Raw genomic sequence first — 23,006 nt, 5'->3', positions numbered from 1 at the left:
ACTCCCAACAAATCTGATTAGGCTCAGGCAGCAAGTACATGATCTAAACCAGCTTTATAAAGCTACTACTATGCAGGTTTTCAAGGAAAAATACAATAGGCCCAAGAAAACTTTTAAAACTGAAATTGTCAATCTAAGGAAGCAGATTAACAGCAAAACAATAGAAGAGTCTGATAACATAAGCAAAGCATCTTGGAAGCTGATTGACAAATATGAAAAGGTCCCAACAAGATGAATTATTGAACCACTCAGCATAAGACATGATGGTAACATTGTAAAAAACCCAGATACTATATGTAATATTTTTAATAACTACTACATTTCTGGTGAACAGTCAATGCATATTACAGATTCACAGATAGAGATCCGGTGCCATCTCACCCAGTGTACCGAATTTGAATTAGTGGAAGTGAATGAGCAGGAGGTTCGCAGGGCAATATACATGCTAAAGAAATTTTTTTTAACTGGATGGGATGACATATCCAGTGCTATTACTAAAGCATGCTTAAAAGAAATTTCTAAACCTCTTACTCACCTGATTAATTGCAGCATTAGAGAAAACATGTATCCAATATTTCTAAAAATGAGTGTAGTGAAACCAGTGTATAAAAAGGGAAGTAAGGAAGAAGTCTCTAACTGTAGACCAATATCATTAATTCCCACTTTTAGTAAGACATTCAAAAGCATTATCCTTTCTCAGCTAAGTGCCTTTTTCACAAAACATGAACTGCTTGTAGATTCGCAGCATGGCTTCAGAAAAGAGCTAAGTACAACCACAGCAGTTACACAGTTCATCCATGAAGTTTACTGTCTGTTGGGCCAGAAGATGCAGACTGCAGGTATATTTTTGGACATGACAAGAGCATTTGATACGGTAAACCGTAGGGTACTTCTTAAAAAGCTAAAATCTTGTGGAAAGCTAAGCACTAAATTGTCATACAAACTAGATAATAAAATCATGAACTCCCAGTCCACCAGTGAACCTGTATTACAAGGTGCACCACAGGGCTCAATCCTTGGACCCTTTCTCTTCCTCATATATATTAACGACATTGCACAACCCATTAACTCCCATATTGTAAGCTATGCAGATGACATGTCAATCTTGTTCTATGGGAGCAAATCTAAAGAGCTAGACTCTCTTGCTACTAGTGGTGTAACAGAAGTAACAAAATACTTCAATGATCAGGGACGCAAGGCGAATGTCACCATATCTCAACTACTGACATTTAAAACAGGCAGTTCTCATCACAACAATATGAATAGTGTGTGTAATATCTCTGTAACAGAAAATGGTAACTGTAAATTCCTTGGTGTATATGTTGATGAAAATTTGCGGTGGACATACCACATTAATTTTGTATGCGGACAAGTCAGTAGTGCCATATATCTCCTCAGCCAGCTCGCAAAGATAGTTCCTAGCACTGAAATTAGTATATTATGGAACACTTTACCCCTTTCTCAATTACGGAATTGAACTATGGGGCTGTGCAGCTGATGTACATTTAAAAAGAATACTACTACTACAGAAACCAGCAATAAGAATTATACATGGGATGGGACATAAAGATTCATGTCGTGAAGCCGCGCAGGATTAGCCGAGCGGTCTAAGGCGCTGCAGTTATGGACGGTGCGCCTGGTTCCGGCGGAGGTTCGAGTCCTCCTTCGGGCATGGGTGTGTGTGTTTGTCCTTAGCATAATTTAGGTTAAGTAGTGTGTAAGCTTAGGGACTGATGACCTTAGCAGTTAAGTCCCATAAGATTTCACACACAATTGAATTGAACATGTCGTGAAGTGTTTGTGCAGCACAAATATCTGACAATATATTCTCCGTACATCTTCAAAATAGTTGTATTTTTTTATAAGTCAAGTAACAGAAGCTATCAAGGGCAGTGATGTACACGATCACAACACTAGAACAAAGTGTAACTATTTCCGTAACAGAACAACGTTAAAAATGACTGATAGAAGTCCATATATCAGTGGTTTGATTTGGTATAACAAGCTTCCAAACTCTCTAAGAACGTACACAGGAAATGTTTTTAAAACAAAACTAAAATCTTTTCTAATACAAAATGTTTATATTCTTTCAATGAATTTTAAGATAGTGATTGTAACATGAAGCATTAGCATATCAATTGTAATGTGATAAATGTAAAAAATCGATATAAGAAGCAACAGCTACAGAATATAGTGTATTTTATAAGTATAAATATAACCATAGTATTAAGTCTGACGTTTGCAAAAGCCATCATTATGATGGCTCCACGCAAAGAAAATGTAAATAAATAAATAAATAAAAATAAGTAAATAAATTTTCCAACATTTTTCTAAACTGTTTTGGGCAAATGCCAAGATGTTTTCCTGGAACAGGACTTGGACAATTTTCTTTCCTAATTGAATCTCATGTTACATCTCTATTGATTTCATTGTTGAAATGGTGTTAAATCCTTGTCTCCCTTCCTTCCTTCCTTTACTGACATTGTCCTTGTGTATTGTCTTTCTGGTGCTGAATATTACATTAAATAGTGACATAATGAATGAAATACTATGATCTCATTTCTCTTCACCTCAATCACTTTCACTTTCATCAATAAATTGTTCATCTTTGTGAGACAGATGTACAAACAAATCAGGAAGAGATGCGTGGGAGCCAGGGCAGCTCCTCTTTATCAGCGTGCTGCTTCACATTATTATGGCTCCTTGAGCGTTACACAGTTGAACTATGGTGCAGGACTTTCATTGTGAGCCAGAACTGCAGATATGCAGCTACCAAAAAAAACTTAAAAATAATTACACACAATGTAGGAAAAGACAGATAGCTACTTACAGTAAAGAAGACACATCAAGTTGTAGACAGTACAATTAAAGAACACTTATATATAGCTTTCGACCACTGCCTTCATCAGTAAAAGAGAGACACACACCACTGACACACAAGCAAGCACAATTTGTGCACATACAACCACCAACTCCAGCATCTCGGGCCGAAGATGCTGGAGGTGGCAGTTGTATGTGCGTGAGGTGTGCTTGCTGTGTGTGTGAATGGCATGTGTCTCTCTTTTGCTGATGAAGATAGTTGCTGAAAGCTATATGTAAGTGTATTTTAAATGTGCCTGTCTGCTACTTGATGAGTCTTCTGTACAGTAGGTAGCAATTTATATTTTCCTACATTGCTGATATTCCTACCTGGAGTTTCCAGTGTTTAAAATTAATTGCATAACTCTTTTATGTGATAATTAAAACTTTATGACTATTCCTCAAGCACAAGCATTTCATCAACACATCTGTTCTATTACATGTTTAGTTTTAGTATTAAGTAGACATTTAAATGCGAAAATAACATTTATTATATCATAGGGTTTCGTTCTCACAGGTTCTTCATCCACACAGGATAAGCAAAAGTACTATTTACCACTTAAGCATTAATCACTATTTTTCTGCTTATATTCCTTGGAGGTAGATTGTACATGTTTAGTATCTGTTCAATATTTTCCATTTTTTACCTTCTTAATGGCACTAACTGTTGTTACAGTCAATTGATTGCACGAGAAGTGATTTATTTAAAAATGACATCTTATGATATGAGTAATGTTTATTGAATTTGAATCACTTTTTAAAAGTGAATTATCTGATATCATTGTTGAAACACATTCAAGAAACTCACTGCAGATCAACATTCTATCAAACTTTCTTTAGTTTTTAACTGGTCGACAATCTGGATATGGTGCCACTGATACATGTGGTTGGTACAGGTAGCACTCGAAACCACCAGGACAGTAATGACTCAGACACATATCATCTCGATCAATGTAGCAAGGTGCCCTTGCTGCAACATATGAGAAAGTTTCATTATCTGTTAGTAATTTAAATTTTGTTTCACATTAAAAAATGTGAAAATTGTAATAGAAAATTATATCACATAGTAGGCTCCATCCCCCTCTCCCCCTTACACACACACACACACACACACATACTGAAAAATGGTATTTGGATGGAAAAAAAAGGCATTTAGGGCCAACTGTCGATGTATGAATAATGATGATCTTTATGTTGAACGTCCTAAAGTGAAATCATGATAATTTTCTTTTTTTGCTTCACAGACAGGTGAAAGATGCATATTTTTCAGTTTATTGTGTCCAAAACTTCCCATGTGCTACCTTTTGTAGGGGACTAATGAACAAGAACAAGAGCAAATACGTCAGTTTAGAGCTTTTGCTGGGCATATTGTTTTGAATTTTTTAAATTTTTACTTATTGTTTTTTTACCATGATTTATGGCAAGAGAATAGGTCTATAAATATATAGCAGGAGGACATTCATCTACCATGTTTTGATGTGGCAAACAGATACTTAACTCTTTATCATTCAAAACGTGGTGAGTACAACTACTGAACATCAGATTTATTTTAAACATTTTTTACTATTTCATCTCCTCTTCATATAGTATAATTTTACTGAGATATAACAGCTGTTAATGCAAAAATCCAGCAATTCTTTGGAAAATGAGTGACAGTAGTTTAACCAATTTTTTTCTTTATTGATCATTTACAATGACAAAGCTGTGTATTTTTTTAAATGAAGGAGATAACAGCTAACAGGCCAAACTTTCTGTAAGAGCAAATTAATTTATGTGGTACTACAATCTTTCTTGTGTTTCTGTTATTTATACAGCTCCTATGTTCTGGTAAAAGTAAACTGAACTATATTTTTGTTAAATATGCTAATAACAAGACCTGAAGGAATTCAATTGTTAGTAGGGACACTGAGTCATTGAAAGGCACACAAACATGACTTAGAACTTACCTAGTTTTTGCATGAATCTACATACACATGCACGCACGCACGCAAACACACATATTTGGATTGCTACATTGTTCTGGCTGACTACATTGTACTGGCACAGGAACTCAAGTGGAGGGAGGGTTTGTGCTGGATAGAGTGGGTGAGGAGACATTGGATGCTAGAGTGTAGGCAAGGGTTAGGAAAGGGTGGGTGACAGAAGGAGGCAGCAGCTACACAAAACAAGGGAAGAGGGAAGTTTCAATGATGATCATGTTCTGGCCACAGCGAAAGGGAGCTGTGCACAGATTAAGAATGGATAATATATTTTCCCCCAGATTCATGACTATGGTATTTACTATGTCCAATGTCAAACAGCAGTATTTACTTCAGATTGACAAGGGGTGCAGGTTTACACTAAGGAGTAAAGTTCAGTGATTTTTGAAGAAATACCAATGAAACCTGAAGGATTATGTTACAATTTGAATGAATATTTTCAGTTAGGATACTACTTTCTGGTTATGAAGATGCAGATGATGTAACATCAATGAATGGTTAAATACCAGTGTCTATTGACTGGGATTTGAGCAGCTAAGTGATGTGGATGTAGTGAACAAAGTGGTTTGGTAGAGGAAGAGAGTGAAGACGAGACAATCCACAAATCCATTATCACACACACTGAGGCACTGAAGTGCACTGATCTGTTATTAGAGTATCGAGGATACTCGGTAGGGTTCAGTGAAGTGAAATGGAAAGACGATGAGGATCCCAGATCAGACACATATATACCACGTGATCAAAAGTATCTGGGCACCTGGATGAAAATGACTTAAAAGTTTATGGTGCCCTCCATCGGTATTGGTGGAATTCAATATGGTGTTGGCCCACCCTTGCCTTGATGACAGCTTCCACTCTTGTAGGCATACAATCAATCAGTTGCTGGAAGGTTTCTTGGGGAAAGGCAGCCCATTCTTCACAGGGTGTGGCACTGAGGAAAGGTATCGATGTTGGTCAGTGAGGCCTGGCACGAAATTGGCGTTCCAAAACATCCCGAAAGTGTTTTATAGGATTCAGGGTCAGGACTCTGTGCAAGCCAGTCCATTACAGGCATGTTATTGTTGTGTAATCACTCCATCACAGGCCGTACATTATGAACAGGTGCTTGATCATGTTGACAGATGCAATCACCATCCTTGAATTGCTCTTCAACAGTGGAAAGCAAGAAGGTGCTTAAAACATAAATATAGGCCTGTGCTGTGATAGTGCCACACAAAACAACAAGGGGTGCAAGCGCCCTCCATGAAAAACATGACCACACCGTAACACCACCACCTCTGAATTTTATTATTGGCACTATGCAAGCTATCAGATGACCTTCAGCGGGCATTCGCCATATCCACACCCTACCATTTGATTGCCACATAGTGTACCGTGATTCGTCACTCCATACAATGTTTTTCCACTGTTCAATCATCCAATGTTTATGTTCCTTACACCAAGTGAGGTGTAGTTTATCTTTACTGGCGTGATATGTGGCTTATGAGCAGCTGCTTGACCGTGAAATTCACGTTCTCTCTCTCTCTCTCTCTCTATTCGTTTAGTCGGTTCTGACTCTTCGTGACCCCATGAACCAAATCACGCCACTTTTTCCTGTCTTGCACTTTCTCCCGTAGACCTTCCAGGTTGGTACACATTGCTTCTGTGATGCCATCGATCCATCTCATCCTCTGATGTCCTCTTCTTCTAGTTCCTTCAATCTTCCCCAGCATTAATGTTTTTTCCAGCGAGGCATGCCTTCGCATTGTGTGTCCAAAGTAGGTCAGCTTTTGTTTTAACATTAGACCTTCCAGGGAGAAATCTGGTTTAATTTGCTCCAATATTGATCTGTTGGTTCTCTTTGCAGTCCATGGAACTCTAAGAAGTTTCCTCCAACACCACAATTCGAAGGAGTCAGTTCTTCGCCGTTCAGCCTTTCTAATGGTCCAGGTCTCACATCCATACATCACAACTGGAAAGACCATAGCCCTCACAATACGGATCTTTGTTGCTAGTGTTATATCTCTGGACCTTATAACCTTGTCAAGGTTTGACATCGCCTGTCTACCGAGCAACAGGCGTCTCCGGATTTCATGGCTGCAGTCGCCGTCAGCAGAGATCTGGGAACCGAGATAACTGAATGTGGTCACTACCTCCATGGTTTCTCCTGCTATATCCCACGAATTGGTAGGTGTAGTTGCCATAATTTTCGTTTTCTTCACATTCAGCATAAGACCGGCCTTTTCACTTTCGTCTTTCACCTTCAGTAAGAGTGTTCTCAATTCTTCTTCACTTTCTGCCAACAGGATCGTATCATCCGCGTACCTGAGGTTGTTTACATTTATTCCAGCTATTTTAATTCCTGTTTCTCCTTCATCTAGCCTCGCATTCCTCATGACATGTTCTGCATACAGATTGAATAAGTACGGTGACAGTATGCAGCCTTGTCGGACCCCTTTCTGAATCTTTATCCATTTCGTTGTTCCATACATAGTTCTCACCGTGGCTTCTTGGTCAAGGTATAAACTCCATATCAGATGAATGAGGTGATCTGGTACCCCCATGTTTTTCAGTACGTTCCATAATTTGTTGTGATCGACGCAGTCAAAGGCTTTGGCGTAGTCAATAAAGCAGAGGAACACATCTTTCTGGAATTCTCTCGCTTTTTCCATAATCCACCGAATGTTAGCAATTTGATCTCTAGTTCCTCTTCCTTTCCTAAATCCAGCTTGTTCTTCTGGTAGCTCTTGATCTAGATATTGGCGAAGTCTATTTTGTAAGATATTCAACATAACTTTGCTAGCATGTGAAATAAGTGCGATTGTTCGGTAATCTGAGCATTCTTTAGAACTTTTCTTCTTTGGAATGGGGATGAATACTGATCTTTTCCATTCTTCTGGCCACTGCTGCATGATCCATATTTTTTGACATATTGAGTGCAGCACTTTCACTGCATCCTTTCCAGTGACTTTAAACAATTCTGCTGGTATTTCATCATGTCCACTAGTTTTGTTATCAGCCATATTTTCAAGGGCCCACTGGATTTCGCTCTCCAAAATATCTGGCTCTAGTTCTAAATTAACATTAACATCAGCAGTAGGAGCCCTGTCATGATGCAGTTCTTTCTTGTATTGGTCTTCTACATATTCTGCCCATCTTTCCTTAACATCCTCTGCTTCACTCAGATCTTTCCCGTTTCTATCTTTTATCATTCCAATTTTTGCCTGGAATTTTCCTTTAATTTTCTTATAAAGATCTCTTGTCTTCCCCATTACGTTACTATCTTCAACTTCCTTGCACTGTTCATTAAAGAATATATTTTTATCTCTTCTAGCTAATTTCTGAAAATCTTTATTTAATTCAAACATAGCTGATCTATCTCCCTTGATTTTTGCTTTCCTTCGTTCTTCTGCAACTTGAAGTGCCTCAACTGATAGCCATCTAGCCTTTTTACTGTTCCTTTCCTTGGGAATGTGTTTCTCTGCGGCCTCCTTGACAGTATTAGCTACTTCTGTCCACATCTCTTGTGAGCTTTTGTCCTCCAGCTGTAATACATTAAATCTGTTTTGTACCTCTACAGCATAGTCGGAGGGTATAGAGTTAAGGTCGTATCTGCAAGTTGGGATACTTTTTGCTACATTCTGAAGTTTCAGCCGAAATTTTGCAATCAGGAGCTCATGATCTGATCCGCAGTCAGCCCCAGGTCTTGTTGTAGCTGACTGAACCGTGCTCTTCCACCTCTGATTACAAAGTATGTAATCAATTTGGTTCCGGTGTTGGCCATCTGGCGAAGTCCAGGTATATAGGCGTCGTTTTGGTAGTTGAAATAGTGCATTAGTAATTATCAATGAATTTTCTTGGCAGAATTCTAGGAGACTCTGTCCAGCTTCATTTGTTGTACCAAGACCATGTTTCCCTGTTATACCTTCTACAGCTTCATTTCCCACTTTTGCATTCCAATCTCCAACTATGAAGACGATATCCTTTTTTGGTGTTGACAGTAGTAATTCTTGTAAATCTCCATAGAACTGGTCAATAATTTCCTTTTCAGCATCGGTTGTTGGTGCATAAACTTGAATTACTGTGATGTTGGGGGGCTGACCTTGAAGTCTGATGGACATCATTCTATCATTTTTATATTTGCATCCCATCACAGCTTTTCTCACTTTATCAGTAACTATGAAGGCTACTCCATTACTTCTGTTGTTATCGTGCCCAGAATAATACACCATATGGCCATCCGAAGCAAATTCTCCCATGCCAGTCCACCTCATTTCACTTATTCCCAATATGTCGATGTTAATTTTCTCCATTTCTCTTTTCACTATGTCTAGTTTTCCTTGATACATGGATCTTACATTCCATGTTCCTATGCAGTGCTTCTCTTTGCACCATCTTACTCTTCGTGAAGCTCCTCTCAACCTGGTTCCCCCCCGGAGATCCGATCGAGGAACTTGAAACTCCGGAACATTTTGAGCTGAGCGAAGCCATGGGGTTTTCTTGGGATAGTTCAGTGGTGGTTTCCCGTTGCCTTCCACTGTCCTCCAACTCCTATCTGCTCACCGACTCAGTTTCCCGCTGGGGTTGGTTACCCAACCTTCCGCTGAGTTGCTCGGCTTAACAGGGGCACCACGTGTAGGTAGGAAGTTGGAGAATTGAGGTGACAGAGGCTGTGAGAACTCTCTTGCTGAGTTCTTGTAATCGCGTATCACCCCCATTTTATGCCAGAGTCTCATGATGTCTGCAGAGATCCCCCCAGGTCATTTCCTGTTTTTTCTCATCTCCCACCTAACTGTTGCTGGAAGGTTTCTTGGGGAAAGGCAGCCCATTCTTCACAGAGTGCTGCACTGAGGAAAGGTATCAATGACAGTCAGTGAAGCCTGGCACCTACAGTGGATCCTGATGCAGTCTGGAATTCCTGTGTGATGGTCTGGATAGATGTCTGCCTATTACACGTTACGAGCCTCTTCAACTTTCTGCGGTCTCTGTCAGTCAACAGATGATGTCGGCCTGTACACTTTTGTGCTGTACGTGTCCCTTCATGTTTCCACTTCACTATCAGATTGGAAACAGTGGACCTAGGGATGTTTAGGAATGTGGAAATCTCACGTACAGATATATGACACAAGTGACACCTAATCACCTGACCACGTTCAATGTCCATGAGTTCCGAGGAGTGCCCCATTCTGCTCTCTCACGATGTCTAATGACTACTGAGATCGCTGATATGGAGTACCTGACAGTAGGTGGCAGCACAATGCATCTAATATGATAAACATATGTTTTTTGGGGTGTCCGGATACTCTTGATCGCATAGTGTAGAGTAATATCAGTGACAGCAGACGGAAGTAGGATTTGTTATAAACAGGAAAGTAGGACAGAGAGTGAGTCACTGTGGGCATTTCTGTGATAGGTTTCTTGTCATCAGAAATGACAGCAAACCAACACCAAGAGTTATAGCTGTGGTATACACGCAATGTTACAATCAGAAGATGACGAGGCAGAGAAAACACATGACAATACTGAACAGACAATTCAGTATGTAAAGGGAGATGATAAACTAACAATCAAAGGATACTGGAATGCAGTAGTAAAAGAAGTTATAGAAGTTGAGTAATGGGAGATTATATACTTGGTAGAACGAGTGGGAGAGCAACAGTAGATATTGAGTTCTGCAACAAATGGCAGTTAGTAATTGTGAATATGTTGTTCAAAACTCACAAGAGGAGGAGGTGTAGTTGGAAAAGTCCTGGAGATAAAGGGAGATTCCAGCTGGATTACATCATTGTCAAACAAAGATTTTGCAATCAGATATTGGATTGTAAAGCACGCCCATGGGCAGATGTACACTATGATCACAATTTAGTAATGATGAAGATTACACTGAAGGTTATGAGAATCATTTGGAACAATCAATTACGAAAGACATGGGCCACTAAAGTAAGTAAGTATATTTAAAGAGACCTTGATGTTAATGAGATGTTAAATACAGTTAATAAGATGCATTTGAAACTATCTATGGTTGCAGATTTTGTGGTAAATACCATAGTAGGCAGATCAGTTGAAGAAAAATTGACATATGTAAAAAGGGCAATGACAAATGTTGGACACACAAACATACACACAACAAATGTAATGGCCAAGAATCCTCAGGTAGCAGAAAAAATACTTCAATTGATCAATGAAAGAAGGAAATACAAAAATGTTCATGGGAAGCCAGGAATACAGCAATGTGTCACTTAGGAATGAGATAAATATGAAGTGCAGAAAAGGAAAAGAGAAATGGCTGCACATAAAAGTAAACAAATAGAAAAAGTAATCTTGGGAGGACCATAGAGAAAAGTTGGAATAATGTTTGATGAAGTTACAAGCAAGGCAGCAACATTTAAGAATGCAATGGGAATTCCACTGTTAAATGCAGAGGAGAGTAGATATGTGGAAAGAATATACTAAAGGCCTCAACAAAGGAGAGGGGTTGTCTGGTGCCATGACAGAAGAAGAAATGAGAGTCGAAAGGAGAGACATATTGAGTCCAGTATTAGAGTCAGAGCTTAGTAGAGCTTTGGAAGAGCTGCAAACAAATAAGGCACAAGGAATAGATAACATACTTTCAGAACTTTTAAAATTATTGGGGCAAACAGCAATATAATGACTGCTCAAGTTGGTATCCAGAATCTATGAGACTGGAAATACACCACCAGACATTTGGTAAAAGAACATCCACACAATCCTGAAAGCAGCAAGGGCAGATAAGTGTGAGAACTGTTGCCCAGTCAGCCCAACATCTCATGCATTCAAGCTGCTGGCAAGAACAATATACAGAACAATGGGAAAAACAGAGGACCTGTTAGATCACAATCAAGTTTGGCTTTTGGATTTTGCAAGAGAGAGGCAGTTCTGACAGTGCATTTGATAATGGAAGCAAGACTTAAAAAATATCAAGATATGTTCATAGGATTTGTCAACACAGAAAAAGCATTTGACAATGTAAAATGGTGCAAGATGTTCAAAATCCTGAGAAAAACAGGGGTATGCTATGGTGGAAGACGGATAATATGCAATATGCACATGAATCTATTGAGTACAATAAGAATGGAAGACCAAGAATGTAAGTGCTCAGACTAAGAAGGGTGTGAGACAGGAATGCAGTCTTTCACTGCTATTTTTTATTCTATACAATGAAGTAGCGATGATGGAAATACAGAAAAGTTAAAGAGTGATTAGAAATCAGGATGAAAACATGTCAATGATAAGATTTGCTGATGATACTGCTGTTCTCAGCAGAAGAAAATGAAAAATGGGAAGGCTCTAGGGGCAGACCAAATCCCAGCATGGAAAAGTCTGGGAGAATAGGGAACTGATATTCTCTGGGATCTCATGCAGAAGATCTGGAAAGGAGAAAGAATGTCGCATGCATGGAGAAACAGTATATTGGTTCCCATATACAAGGGGAAAGTGGATATCCAAAACTGTGGCAATTATAGAGGGATGAAACAGACGTCCCACACAATGAAGATCTGGGAAAGGATAATGGAGAAGAGGTTGCATCTAGAAACTGGAGTATATGAAGAACAGTTTGCATTTTTGCCGGGAAGAGGAACAACTGACGCAATATTTACACTAAGGCAACTGATGGAGAGGCACAGAGAAGTACAAACCGAACTGCACATGGCCTTTATCGATCTTGAGAAGACAAATGACAGAGTGCCGAGGCAAGTGATATGGAGATGTCTGAGAAGTAAACGCCTGCCCAAAAACTATATCAGTGTGATAGAAGACACGTAGGAAGGTGCAATGACACAAGTCAGGAGCAGTGCAGGTGCAACAAAGGCATTTCCAGTGAGAGTAGGTCTACATCAGGGATCTGCTCTCAGCCCATATCTCTTTGACCTTGTCATGGATCTACTAGTCAAAGATGTGAAAAAAGAGGCACCATGATGTTTGCTGAAGATGTTGTAATCTGTGAACCCACCCAGGAGGCACTTCAAGACAAGCTTGAACAGTGGAGGAAAGCTCTAGAGGAAAGGGGAATGAGAATTAGCAGGATGAAAACAGAGTATATGGGTACAAAGGATGCCAAAGATCTATATATTAACCTGCAAGGAGAACAACTGATGCTGGTCAAGAAATTAAAATACTAGGCTCTTATATGCAAAGTGATGGAGGACTGGAGGCCGAAATACAGCACAGGATAAATAGTGGATGGATGAACTGGAGGAAACTGAGCGGAGTACTGTGTGATAAGAAGGTTAGCTGCAGAATAAAAGGAAAGCTTTACAAGTCTGTGGCAAGGCCTGTGATGCTGTATAGGGCAGAAACTTGGCCAATTACAAAACCCCAAGAGAAAAATATGGAAGTGGCAGAAATGATAATGTTAAGGTGGATGAGTGGGGTGACACAAAAAGATAGACTAAGGAAAGAGTACATCAGGGGAACAGTGAAAGTGGGGCCCACAGGGAAGAAGATCCAAGAAAGTAGGCTAAGATGGTATGGACACGTGCAGAGAAGAGTGGAGTACTACTTGGGGAGAAGAATTGAAGACCCAGAAATCGAAGGGCCAAGGAGAAGAGGAAGACCGCAATTGAGATGGAAAGGCAAGATAGCAGGGGAATTATGGGCGAAAGGATGGCTCAAAGAAGAAGCATTGGATAGGCATTTACAGGAGAGAAGGATCCAGAAAAGCAATGCTGACCCGACATGACGTGGGAAAAGGCTGAGATGATGACGATGATGATGATGATGATGATGACTGCTGTTCTCAGTGAAAGTGAAGAAGAATTACAGGACCTGTTAATGGCATGAACCATATAATGACTGCAGAATATGGACTGAGAGTAAACTGAAGAAAGACAAAAGTAGCTAGGAGTAACAGAAATGAGCTTAGTGATGAACTTAACATCAAACTGGTGAACATGAAATCAGTGAATGTAAGGAATTCCATTACCTCAGATGCAAAATAACACATGGTGGGTGAAGTATAGAGGATATAAAAAGTAGCGCAGGATAGGCAAATATGGCATCCATGGACAAAACAAGTCTATTAGTATCATACATAACCGTTAATTTGAGAAAGGAATTTCTTAGAATGTATGTTTTGAGCACAGCATTGTGTGGTAGTGAATCAGGGACTGTGGGAAAACTGGATATAAGAGAATCTGAGTGTTTTGGGATGAGGTGCTGTAGGAGGACATTGAAAATTAGGTGGACTAAGATAAGAAACAAGGATTATGTGGAGAACACATAAGATTAAGAATGAGGATGTTCTCCGCAGAATTTGTGAAGAATGGAACGTATGGAAAACGCTCAGTAGAAGATGGAACAAGATGATAGGTACTTGTATTTTATTTGTCTCATAACATACATTTGTAGATCATCTGATCATGCTGTACAGGAGACATGTCAATTTTTGCCTTATGATATACATAATTACATAACTAATTTTTACCAGAACAGGTTGATATTGGACATAGCAATATTATTAAATTGTTTTTCTTATGATGCACCAGTACCTTATCTTTATATATCTATACAATATTATACACAATGTTATAATATTAAACAGTCCGACTACTCAAATGATGGCCATAGTAACATTATTAAATTTTTTTTTCTTATGATGTAACAGTGCATTATCTTTATACATGCATGCAGTATTATACACAATGCTATTTTTGATTGTTTAGTTCTAAATTGTGTAAACAAGGATTTTGAAAAGTTAAGTTTAAGGCCATTTTGTTGAAATAATGTATCTAGGTTGCTGAGTGTGTTTATAACACCATTCCGGAACTTCTCAAACATTTTGCTTTTCAAAGAGTTCTGAAATATCATCAGCAAACATAACTGGCTGGGCAGTCATCAGAGAATATCTTTCAAGGTATTAGAAAGGAGATATATAGGGTACAAACTAAGCCAGAGATTAGAATACATTCAACAAATTGTTGAGATGATATGATTAATTGGTCACCATTGTAGCAGCCTATACGTAAATCTGCATGACCAATCATAGAAACTGCCTTCATTATCATTTCATGATTTACGAAGTCCAGTTACAATTTGTTGTAAATCAGCTATGTCAAATTTAAAGTAAAACTTTTATTCATTTCATTTTCTTTATCAATATATCTTGTCTTTCCTCATAATATTGCTGCTTTTGTCAGTTCCATTACTAAACTTTTTTGATGCTTAACTCTGAACCAGAGCAGAAATATTATAATATAGAAAACATTAGAAAACTAGACAAGTATTTCCTGAAAGTGAACTGAAAACAAGTGACACAAAATACTGTGTGTTTTAGATTTAATTTTTAAGATAAGTTGTCATTTTACAAGAAGTAATGTGTAAGTAATGAAGTGGGCTTTCAAATCTGACATTACCATGTTTTACAAATACAGTAAACAGCAGTTTCCAGTAAAAACACGCGAATTTTAAATTATCCATGTTTTCAGTTGTTAGTGCATTCACAGGTCTGTATTAACTTGGATAATTGAGTACTTGCTGTATATAGAGTGAAAGTAATAAAAATAAGTAAAGGCAATGCTACACCATACATTGGAGGAACTGAATAGTAAATGGGCTCATAAACAAAAAGTTGCACCATTTGAATATTCATTCTGCTTCAGAGTACACAGGAGCATCCTAGACTGACAAGATGGGTAATAGTACCTGTGCATGTGCATGTGTACACTGTGTGACAAAAGTCATGGGACAGTGATTTGCACATATACAGACAGTGGTAACATTGCATAAATGAGATATAAAAGGCCAGTGCATTGGCAGAGCTGTCATTTGTGCTCACGAGATTCATGCAAAAAGGTTTCAGACATGATTACGGCTACACAATGGGAATTAACAGAATTTGTATGCACAATGGTAGCTGGCGCTTGACACGTGAGACATCCTGTTTCAGAAATTGTTAAGGAATTCAGTACTCTGAGATCCACACTGACAAGAGAATACTATCACCACAGACAACGTAGTGGCCAATGGCTTCACTTAATGACTGAGAGCAGCAGCGTTTGTGTAGAGTTGTCACTGCTAATAGACAAGCAACAATGCTGAATGTATCCGTTAGGACAGTGCAGTGAAATTTAGTGTTAACGGGCTATGGCAGCAGAGACCGATGTGAGTGCTTTTGCTAACAGCACGACTTTGCCTGCAGCGTCTCTCCTGTGCTCATGACCATGTCGGTTGGAGCCTAGATGACTGGAAACTGTGGCCTGGTCAGATGAGCCCAGATTTCAGTTGGTAAGAGCTGATCGTTAGGTTTGAGTGTGGTACAGACCCCATGAGGCCATGGACCCAAGTTGTCAACAAGGCACTCTAGTTTCATAACAGTGTGGGCTGGGTCCTCTGGTCCAACTGAACTGATCACTGACTGGAAATGATTATGTTCAAGCTATACACTTCTGACATCATTAGTGTGGGGGCAACCTGTAGTTTTATGAAAACTGAATAAATTTTCAACTGTCAAGATCGCTAAAAGTCATTTATCAATACAGATGATAAGTTTTGGCAATTTTCTGTTGCCATCTTCAGATCAGAAGGTGGAAACAGAGAATTGCCAAAACTGGTCATCTATATGAATAAATGATTTTAGCTATTTTGGCAGTTGAAAGTATTTAGTGTTCATATGTTCAGCTACTTGGAGACTGTTGGCAGTCATTCAAGAGCATGATATTCCCAAATATGTCACCAGGCCACAATTGTTCATGATTGTTTTGAAAAACATTCTGCACAATCAGAGTGAATGATTTGGCCACCCAAATCGCTTGACGTAAATCCCATTGAACGTTTATGGAACATAACTGATAGGTCAGTTTGTGCACAAAATCTTGCACTGGCAACACTTTTGCAATTATGGATGGCTACAGAGGCAGCATCGCTCAATATTCCTGAAGGGGACTTCCAAAGGCTTTTTCAGTCCATGCTATGTCGAACTGCTGCATTACGCCAGGCAAAATGAAGTCCAACACAATATTAGATGGTATACCATGACTTTTGTTACACCAACATGTGTGTGTGTGTGTGTGTGTGTGTGTGTGTGTGTGTGTGTGTGTGTGTGTGTGTGTGTGTTTTTGTGTACATGCATGTGCATGTTTTTTAATTGTTCATATTTCTGTTATGAGTTTCCATTATTGTAGTAATATTTTTCTTTACGGTCTAGCATTAAGGCACTTGGAAGCTACGAAAGCATAGTATTACAAATGGAAGTTCCCATGTTACAAGTAGCATGATGATGAAAGAACTCAGAATATGGGCATATGTCCTGTTCTCTCAGACATGTGTGATAATTGTAGCTTCACACAAATTTTAACATTAGTGAGTAATTATTTTAATCATGCTTGCTAACATGTGAACACAAGGACCTCTGTAACTAGTCACAATGTTCTAAAAATGTGTATATAGCTTCTGACGTCTTAGATGCAGATAAACTTCCTAGAATTGGAAGGGGGGATTTGTTGAAGCTGATCATAAGAAGTACCTAAGTTAGGAAAGGGAGAATAATTAAAAGATTCATTCAAATACACTAAAGTAATTTTCATCAGCTCTCGAGGAGTGTGAATGTTTTAACTTTCTATTACTTTGAGAAGCTGTAATGGTTTATATGTGATATACTCACTGTACTCACATACTCCTGAGAGGCAGCAACCGTCACAGCAGGCGTAATCATCAGCACACTACAAAACAATGTTATTATTAGCACGTACACACCATTGTAAATAGTTTATTGGTTAAATTATAATAGATAATAGAATTAACAGTACTTCCATTAATAAATGATGCACTTGTGGTAGGAAATCTATTAACACTGACAGTAACCATACAGTTCATTCTACATTTTATTTAATCTCTAATATAATTTTCTACTGAGTGTGTGCAAATACAGAAACATATTGGTCCTCATCTGAGAGATACATCACAACATGGATCATGCAGCACAAAAGGAATAGATAAATATTTCAAATAAAAGTTGTAAACAGAGCTAACAGACATCCCTCTTTAACTGGGACCCTCCCAGTTTGAGGAATTAGTTTCTTCATCCCAGTCAGTTCTTCACTTTGTCACAATTATGTGATAAAATTTCAAACTTGCTCAACATTAAAATGAAAATAGTCAGTGCTATGCTCTGACTGTCTAATACACAATGCAATACACTATTCTAGGATACACCATGATACATCAATATTTTACCTACAATTTTTTCTACAGCTACACTTATAACTTGCATATCTTTTGATCACATTCATATATTTATCGATACAAAATGTACATACAAATTATGTCAATACTAAAACGATGGTAACTCAAGACTGTTGCACAAATTATTTATTTATTTATTTATACAGTTTGCTCTTTTGGAATTTTCATAGTTATTACCATCATTGTTGGCTATTGAAATGTTTGTAAGGGATCAGAGGAATGTGCAACATGAATGAACTAATTGAGTTAATGCTTAAAGCGGTGTTGTGCATTTGGTGGAATTTATTTCGCCTAAGGCTTTGGCCAGAGTTGTTATAACACAGTAAAAATTTAAATTTCATGTGGCATTGTTGGCTGAGATATCACACAGGTTGGGTTCACCCACCTGTTGGAGAGCATAATCTCCTTCTGCTTACACTGGCCCCTTTCCTTGTGGAGACGGAGCAAGGTGGCACAGTGGTTACCACACTAGACTCACATTCAGGAGGATGACAATCCAATTCTCATCCTGTCATCCAGATTTAGGTTTCCTGTGATTTCCCCAAAATGTTGATCTTGCTCTTCTGAAGGGGCATCGCCGACTTACGTCCCTATACTCCCAAATCTGAGCTTGTGCTCTTTCACCAATGACCTCATTGTGGATGGGATGTTAAACACTATAACCTTTGAAACTTCCTGGCAGATTAAAACTGTGTGCCCGGCCAAGACTCGAACTCGGGACCTTTGCCTTTCGCGGGCAAGTGCTCTCCCATCTGAGCTACCGTAGCACAACTCATGCCTGGTCCTCACTGCTTTACTTCTGCCAGTATCTCGTCTCCTACCTTCCAAACTTTACAGAAGCTCTCCACGAACCTTGCAGAACTAGCACTCCTGAAAGAAAGGATAGAGCACTTGCCCGCGAAAGGCAAAGGTCCCGAGTTCGGGTCTCAGTCGGGCACACAGTTTTTATCTGCCAGGAAGTTTCATATCAGCGCACACTCCTCTGCAGAGTGAAAATCTCATTCTGGAAACATCCTCCAGGCTGTGGCTAAGCCTTGTCTCCACAGTATCCTTTCTTTCAGGAGTGCTAGTTCTGCAAGGTTCGCAGGAGAGCTTCTGTAAAGTTTGGAAGGTAGGAAATGAGATACTGGCAGAAGTAAAGCTGTGTGGACCGGGTGTGAGTCGTGCTACGGTAGCTCTGATGGTAGAGCACTTGCCCGCGAAAGGCAAAGGTCCTGAGTTCAAGTCTCGGTCGGGCACACAGTTTTAATCTGCCAGGAAGTTTCATATCAGCACACACTCCACTGGAGAGTGAAAATCTCATTCTGGAACTATAACCTTCCTTCCTTCATGGTTGCAGATGTATGAGAGCTGTATTGTATGTGTATTTGTGGAGTGTAGGTGAGTGGAACATATGCATGTATAGTATAGTGTTATGTCTGCATTGGATGATGATGAGAGAAGGGAGAGGGTGAAACCTAATGCCACCACATAGCCTACTCCTCTCAAGTAACACCAATGGGGCCACTGAGCTTACGTGCCCATTTCAGTTGTTAGACATTTTTTTCAATCACATTCTGCAAGACTTGAACTTATTTTGTTTCTATAATTTTTTCTTCTCCTCTGGAAGTGAGCGACAAATATATTCTGGGGCTGCAATTAAGATTATAAAGTTTTTTTTTCTATCTCTGTACATTTTTGTCATGGAGTTTACAGTGTGAAAAAAGATGAATAACACACGCTCTGTGAGTGGCACAGCAAAGTGAAGTATTTTTTTTTTCTTTCTTGTGATTTCATTCCCCTGCCCCATATGGGCAGGGGAGGGCTGTCAGCGCACAATCTGGCACTCTTCAGCCGAGTGACATGGCAACTAAAATAAGAATAAAATGTTACATACATAAGGCGATAAAAAAGGGGAACAGAAAATAGAGTAAAGCGAGAAAATGGAAGTAAAAATAGACTGACGTGGAGACGTTCATGGGGGACACTTAAAAAAGTCACCAGAAAGTTAAAAAAAAACACAGTCGGCGATTCTTAAAACACAGAGAAGACACTGAATGGACATGCACAGGTTAAAAGTCGGCCACAGTATCAAAAACACTCCAGAACAACACACTTAAAACCCACTTGTAGCACACACGACGAAGAGTAAAACTGCCAGGTGGGACCTGCCGAGGGAAAGGTCAGAGAGGATGGAAAAGGAGGGGAGAGCATGGGGCAGCTGGGGAAGCGGCGGGATGAAGAGAGTAGGGGCGTCAGTGGGTACACGAAGAGGCAGGAGACACGTGTGGTGGGAGATGAAGAGGGAAGACAGGGCAGGATGGAGTGCAGAGACACTGAAAGGGTGCACAAGAGAGGGAGGGCGGGGGGAAGGGGATGAGGTCGTAGAGAATGCGTGTAGGGGACGGAAGGCAGATGCGGAAGGCGAGGCGGAGCGCATGGCGTTCGAGGATTTGGAGGGCTTTATAGAATCAGGGAGGGAAGGAAATCCAAGCTACGCTGGCATAACAGAGGATGGGGCAGATCAAGGATTTGTAGGTGTGAAGAATAGTGGAAGGATGCAGACCCCACATCTGGCCGGACCGAATTTCAGGAGGTGGGGGCGGTTGTGAGCTTTGTTTTGGATGGTAAGGAGATTAGGAGTCCAGGTGAGGTGGCGGTCGAGTGTGAGGCGAAGGTATTTGAGGGTAGGAGTGAGGTGGATAGGACGGCCATAAATGGTGAGGTAGAAATCATGGAGGCAGAAGGAGCGGGTGGTGCGGCCTATGATGATCGCCTGGGTCTTGCAGGCATTGATATGGAGGAACCGCTGGTTGCACCATGCGGTGAATTGGTCGAAGTGGGTTTGGAGGGTACGTTGGGACCATTGAAGGGTAGGATAAAAGGCTAGGAAGGTGGTGTCATCAGTAAACTGGAGAAGATGGACAGGTGGGGGAGGTTTGGGCATATTGGCAGTGTACAGGAGATAGAGGAGAGGGGAAAGGACAGAACCTTGGGGCACGCCGACAGAGGGATAGAAAGTACGGGAGTTGGAATTGTGGATAGTCACGTAGGAGGGACGATGGGAGAGGAAGGAAGCAACGAGACAGACAAAGTTGATGGGGAGAGCATAGGTCTGGAGTTTGAAGAGGAGCCCGGGATGCCAGACACGGTCATAGGCGTTCTGGAGATCAAGGGAAACAAAGATAGTGGAGCGACGGGAGTTAAGTTGGGTGGAAAGAAGATTGGTAGGGTTAAGGAGCTGGTCGTCAGTGGAGAAGGAAGGCCAGAAGCCACATTGGGTAAGGGGCAGGAGGTGGTGCTGGTTAAGGTGGCGGTGAATATGGTGAGAGAGGATGGCCGAAGTGAAGTATCAACATGGAGAGTATTTATGCACAACTTGTCCAGTGTGAGATATATTTAGCACAAAGTGTTCTGGGACTATGTTATCTTGTCATAAAGAACTAAGCAAAGTACGTATACAAAAACAGTTAAATGTATCAATCAACAGAGAGCAAAGCAGTACCCATGGCAATAGCCAGAGACAATAAATACGAATTATGGACTGCTTCGGAAAGAATTCCATTGTGCAATCACAGTGCACCGATGAAGAGTGGACTCTGAAATTACCGCACCTTTTCCCAATAATTGCCGCAAACATGACGTCATTTTGACGCCACGCGTAATATCGTCGAACCCATGAGTGGCTATCGACTTTGTGACGAGAAAGAATATGAATGTAATTGCACAGGGGTGAAAGCTATGTGGGAGCAGAGGCAACAAGCCAGGTAGTTCCTTCCAGACCACTAGAGCCGCTATGGGTCAAATGAAGCTGCAATTGACCAATGAGAACTGTCCAATGGCGATTATTGATATCACATCGTCTTGCTCTGTACTGAAGTCCATGGTTGAGGCAGGTCCACACAAAGTGCGCCATGCCGCGCCGTGCTGCGCCGTGCTGCTGTACCCCCCGCGCACAGCTGTAGCAGAGAGGAGTGCGGCATCTGCGCCCCGCCGCACCATGCTGCGCCGCACTGCTGCAGCCTGTGCACAGCTGTAGCAGAGAGGAGTGCGCCGTCCGCGCCCCGCTGCGCCGTGCTGCGCCACGCTGCTGCAGCCTGTGCACAGCTGTAGCAGAGAGGAGTGCGCCGTCCGCGCCCCGCCGCGCCATGCTGCGCCGCGCTACTGCAGCCTGTGCACAGCTGTAGCAGAGAGGAGTGCGCCGTCCGCGCCCCCCCGCGCCATGCTGCGCCGCGCTGCATCAGCCTGTGCACAGCTGTAGCAGAGAGGAATGCGCCGTCCGCGCCCCGGCGCGCCATGCTGCGCCGCGCTGCTGCAGCCTGTGCACAGCTGTAGCAGAGAGGAGTGCGCCGTCCGCGCCCCGCCGCGCCATGCTGCGCCGCGCTACTGCAGCCTGTGCACAGCTGTAGCAGAGAGGAGTGCGCCGTCCGCGCCCCGCCGCGCCATGCTGCGCCGCGCTGCTGCAGCCTGTGCACAGCTGTAGCAGAGAGGAGTGCGCCGTCCGCGCCCCGCCGCGCCATGCTGCGCCCCGCTGCTGCAGCCTGTGCACAGCTGTAGCAGAGAGGAGTGCGCCGTCCGCGCCCCGCCGCACCATGCTGCGCCGCGCTGCTGCAGCCTGTGCACAGCTGTAGCAGAGAGGAGTGCGCCGTCCGCGCCCCGCCGCGCCATGCTGCGCCGCGCTGCTGCAGCCTGTGCACAGCTGTAGCAGAGAGGAGTGCGCCGTCCGCGCCCCGCTGCGCCGTGCTGCGCCACGCTGCTGCAGCCTGTGCACAGCTGTAGCAGAGAGGAGTGCGCCGTCCGCGCCCCACCGCGCCATGCTGCGCCGCGCTGCTGCAGCCTGTGCACAGCTGTAGCAGAGAGGAGTGCGCCGTCCGCGCCCCGCAGCGCCATGCTGCGCCGCGCTGCTGCAGCCTGTGCACAGCTGTAGCAGAGAGGAGTGCGCCATCCACGCCCCGCCGCGCCATGCTGCGCCGCACTGCTGCAGCCCGTGCACAGCTGTAGCAGAGAGGA

At 41.6% G+C, this 23,006-nt stretch overlaps 1 protein-coding gene across 1 annotated transcript in view; it reads right to left on the bottom strand.

Annotated features, from left to right (window-relative positions):
- Positions 1-2,225: 2,225 nt before the first annotated feature.
- LOC126484670 (uncharacterized) overlaps positions 2,226-23,006 on the bottom strand; it is a 119,010-nt gene continuing 98,229 nt past the window's right edge. Inside the window, exons 5-6 of the mRNA XM_050108263.1 lie at positions 17,437-17,494; positions 2,226-3,829 (exon numbers count right to left, since the gene is read on the bottom strand). Coding sequence (XP_049964220.1) covers positions 3,696-3,829; positions 17,437-17,494 — 192 coding nt within the window. The 3' untranslated portion in view covers positions 2,226-3,695. The remainder of the gene's footprint in view (positions 3,830-17,436; positions 17,495-23,006) is intronic.

The sequence above is a fragment of the Schistocerca serialis genome, chromosome 6, assembly GCF_023864345.2.
Source record: "Schistocerca serialis cubense isolate TAMUIC-IGC-003099 chromosome 6, iqSchSeri2.2, whole genome shotgun sequence".
Taxonomy (NCBI): Eukaryota; Metazoa; Arthropoda; class Insecta; order Orthoptera; family Acrididae; genus Schistocerca; species Schistocerca serialis.
Note: the sequence above shows the minus strand (reverse complement) of the source record. Positions and strands in the feature narration are given on the sequence as shown.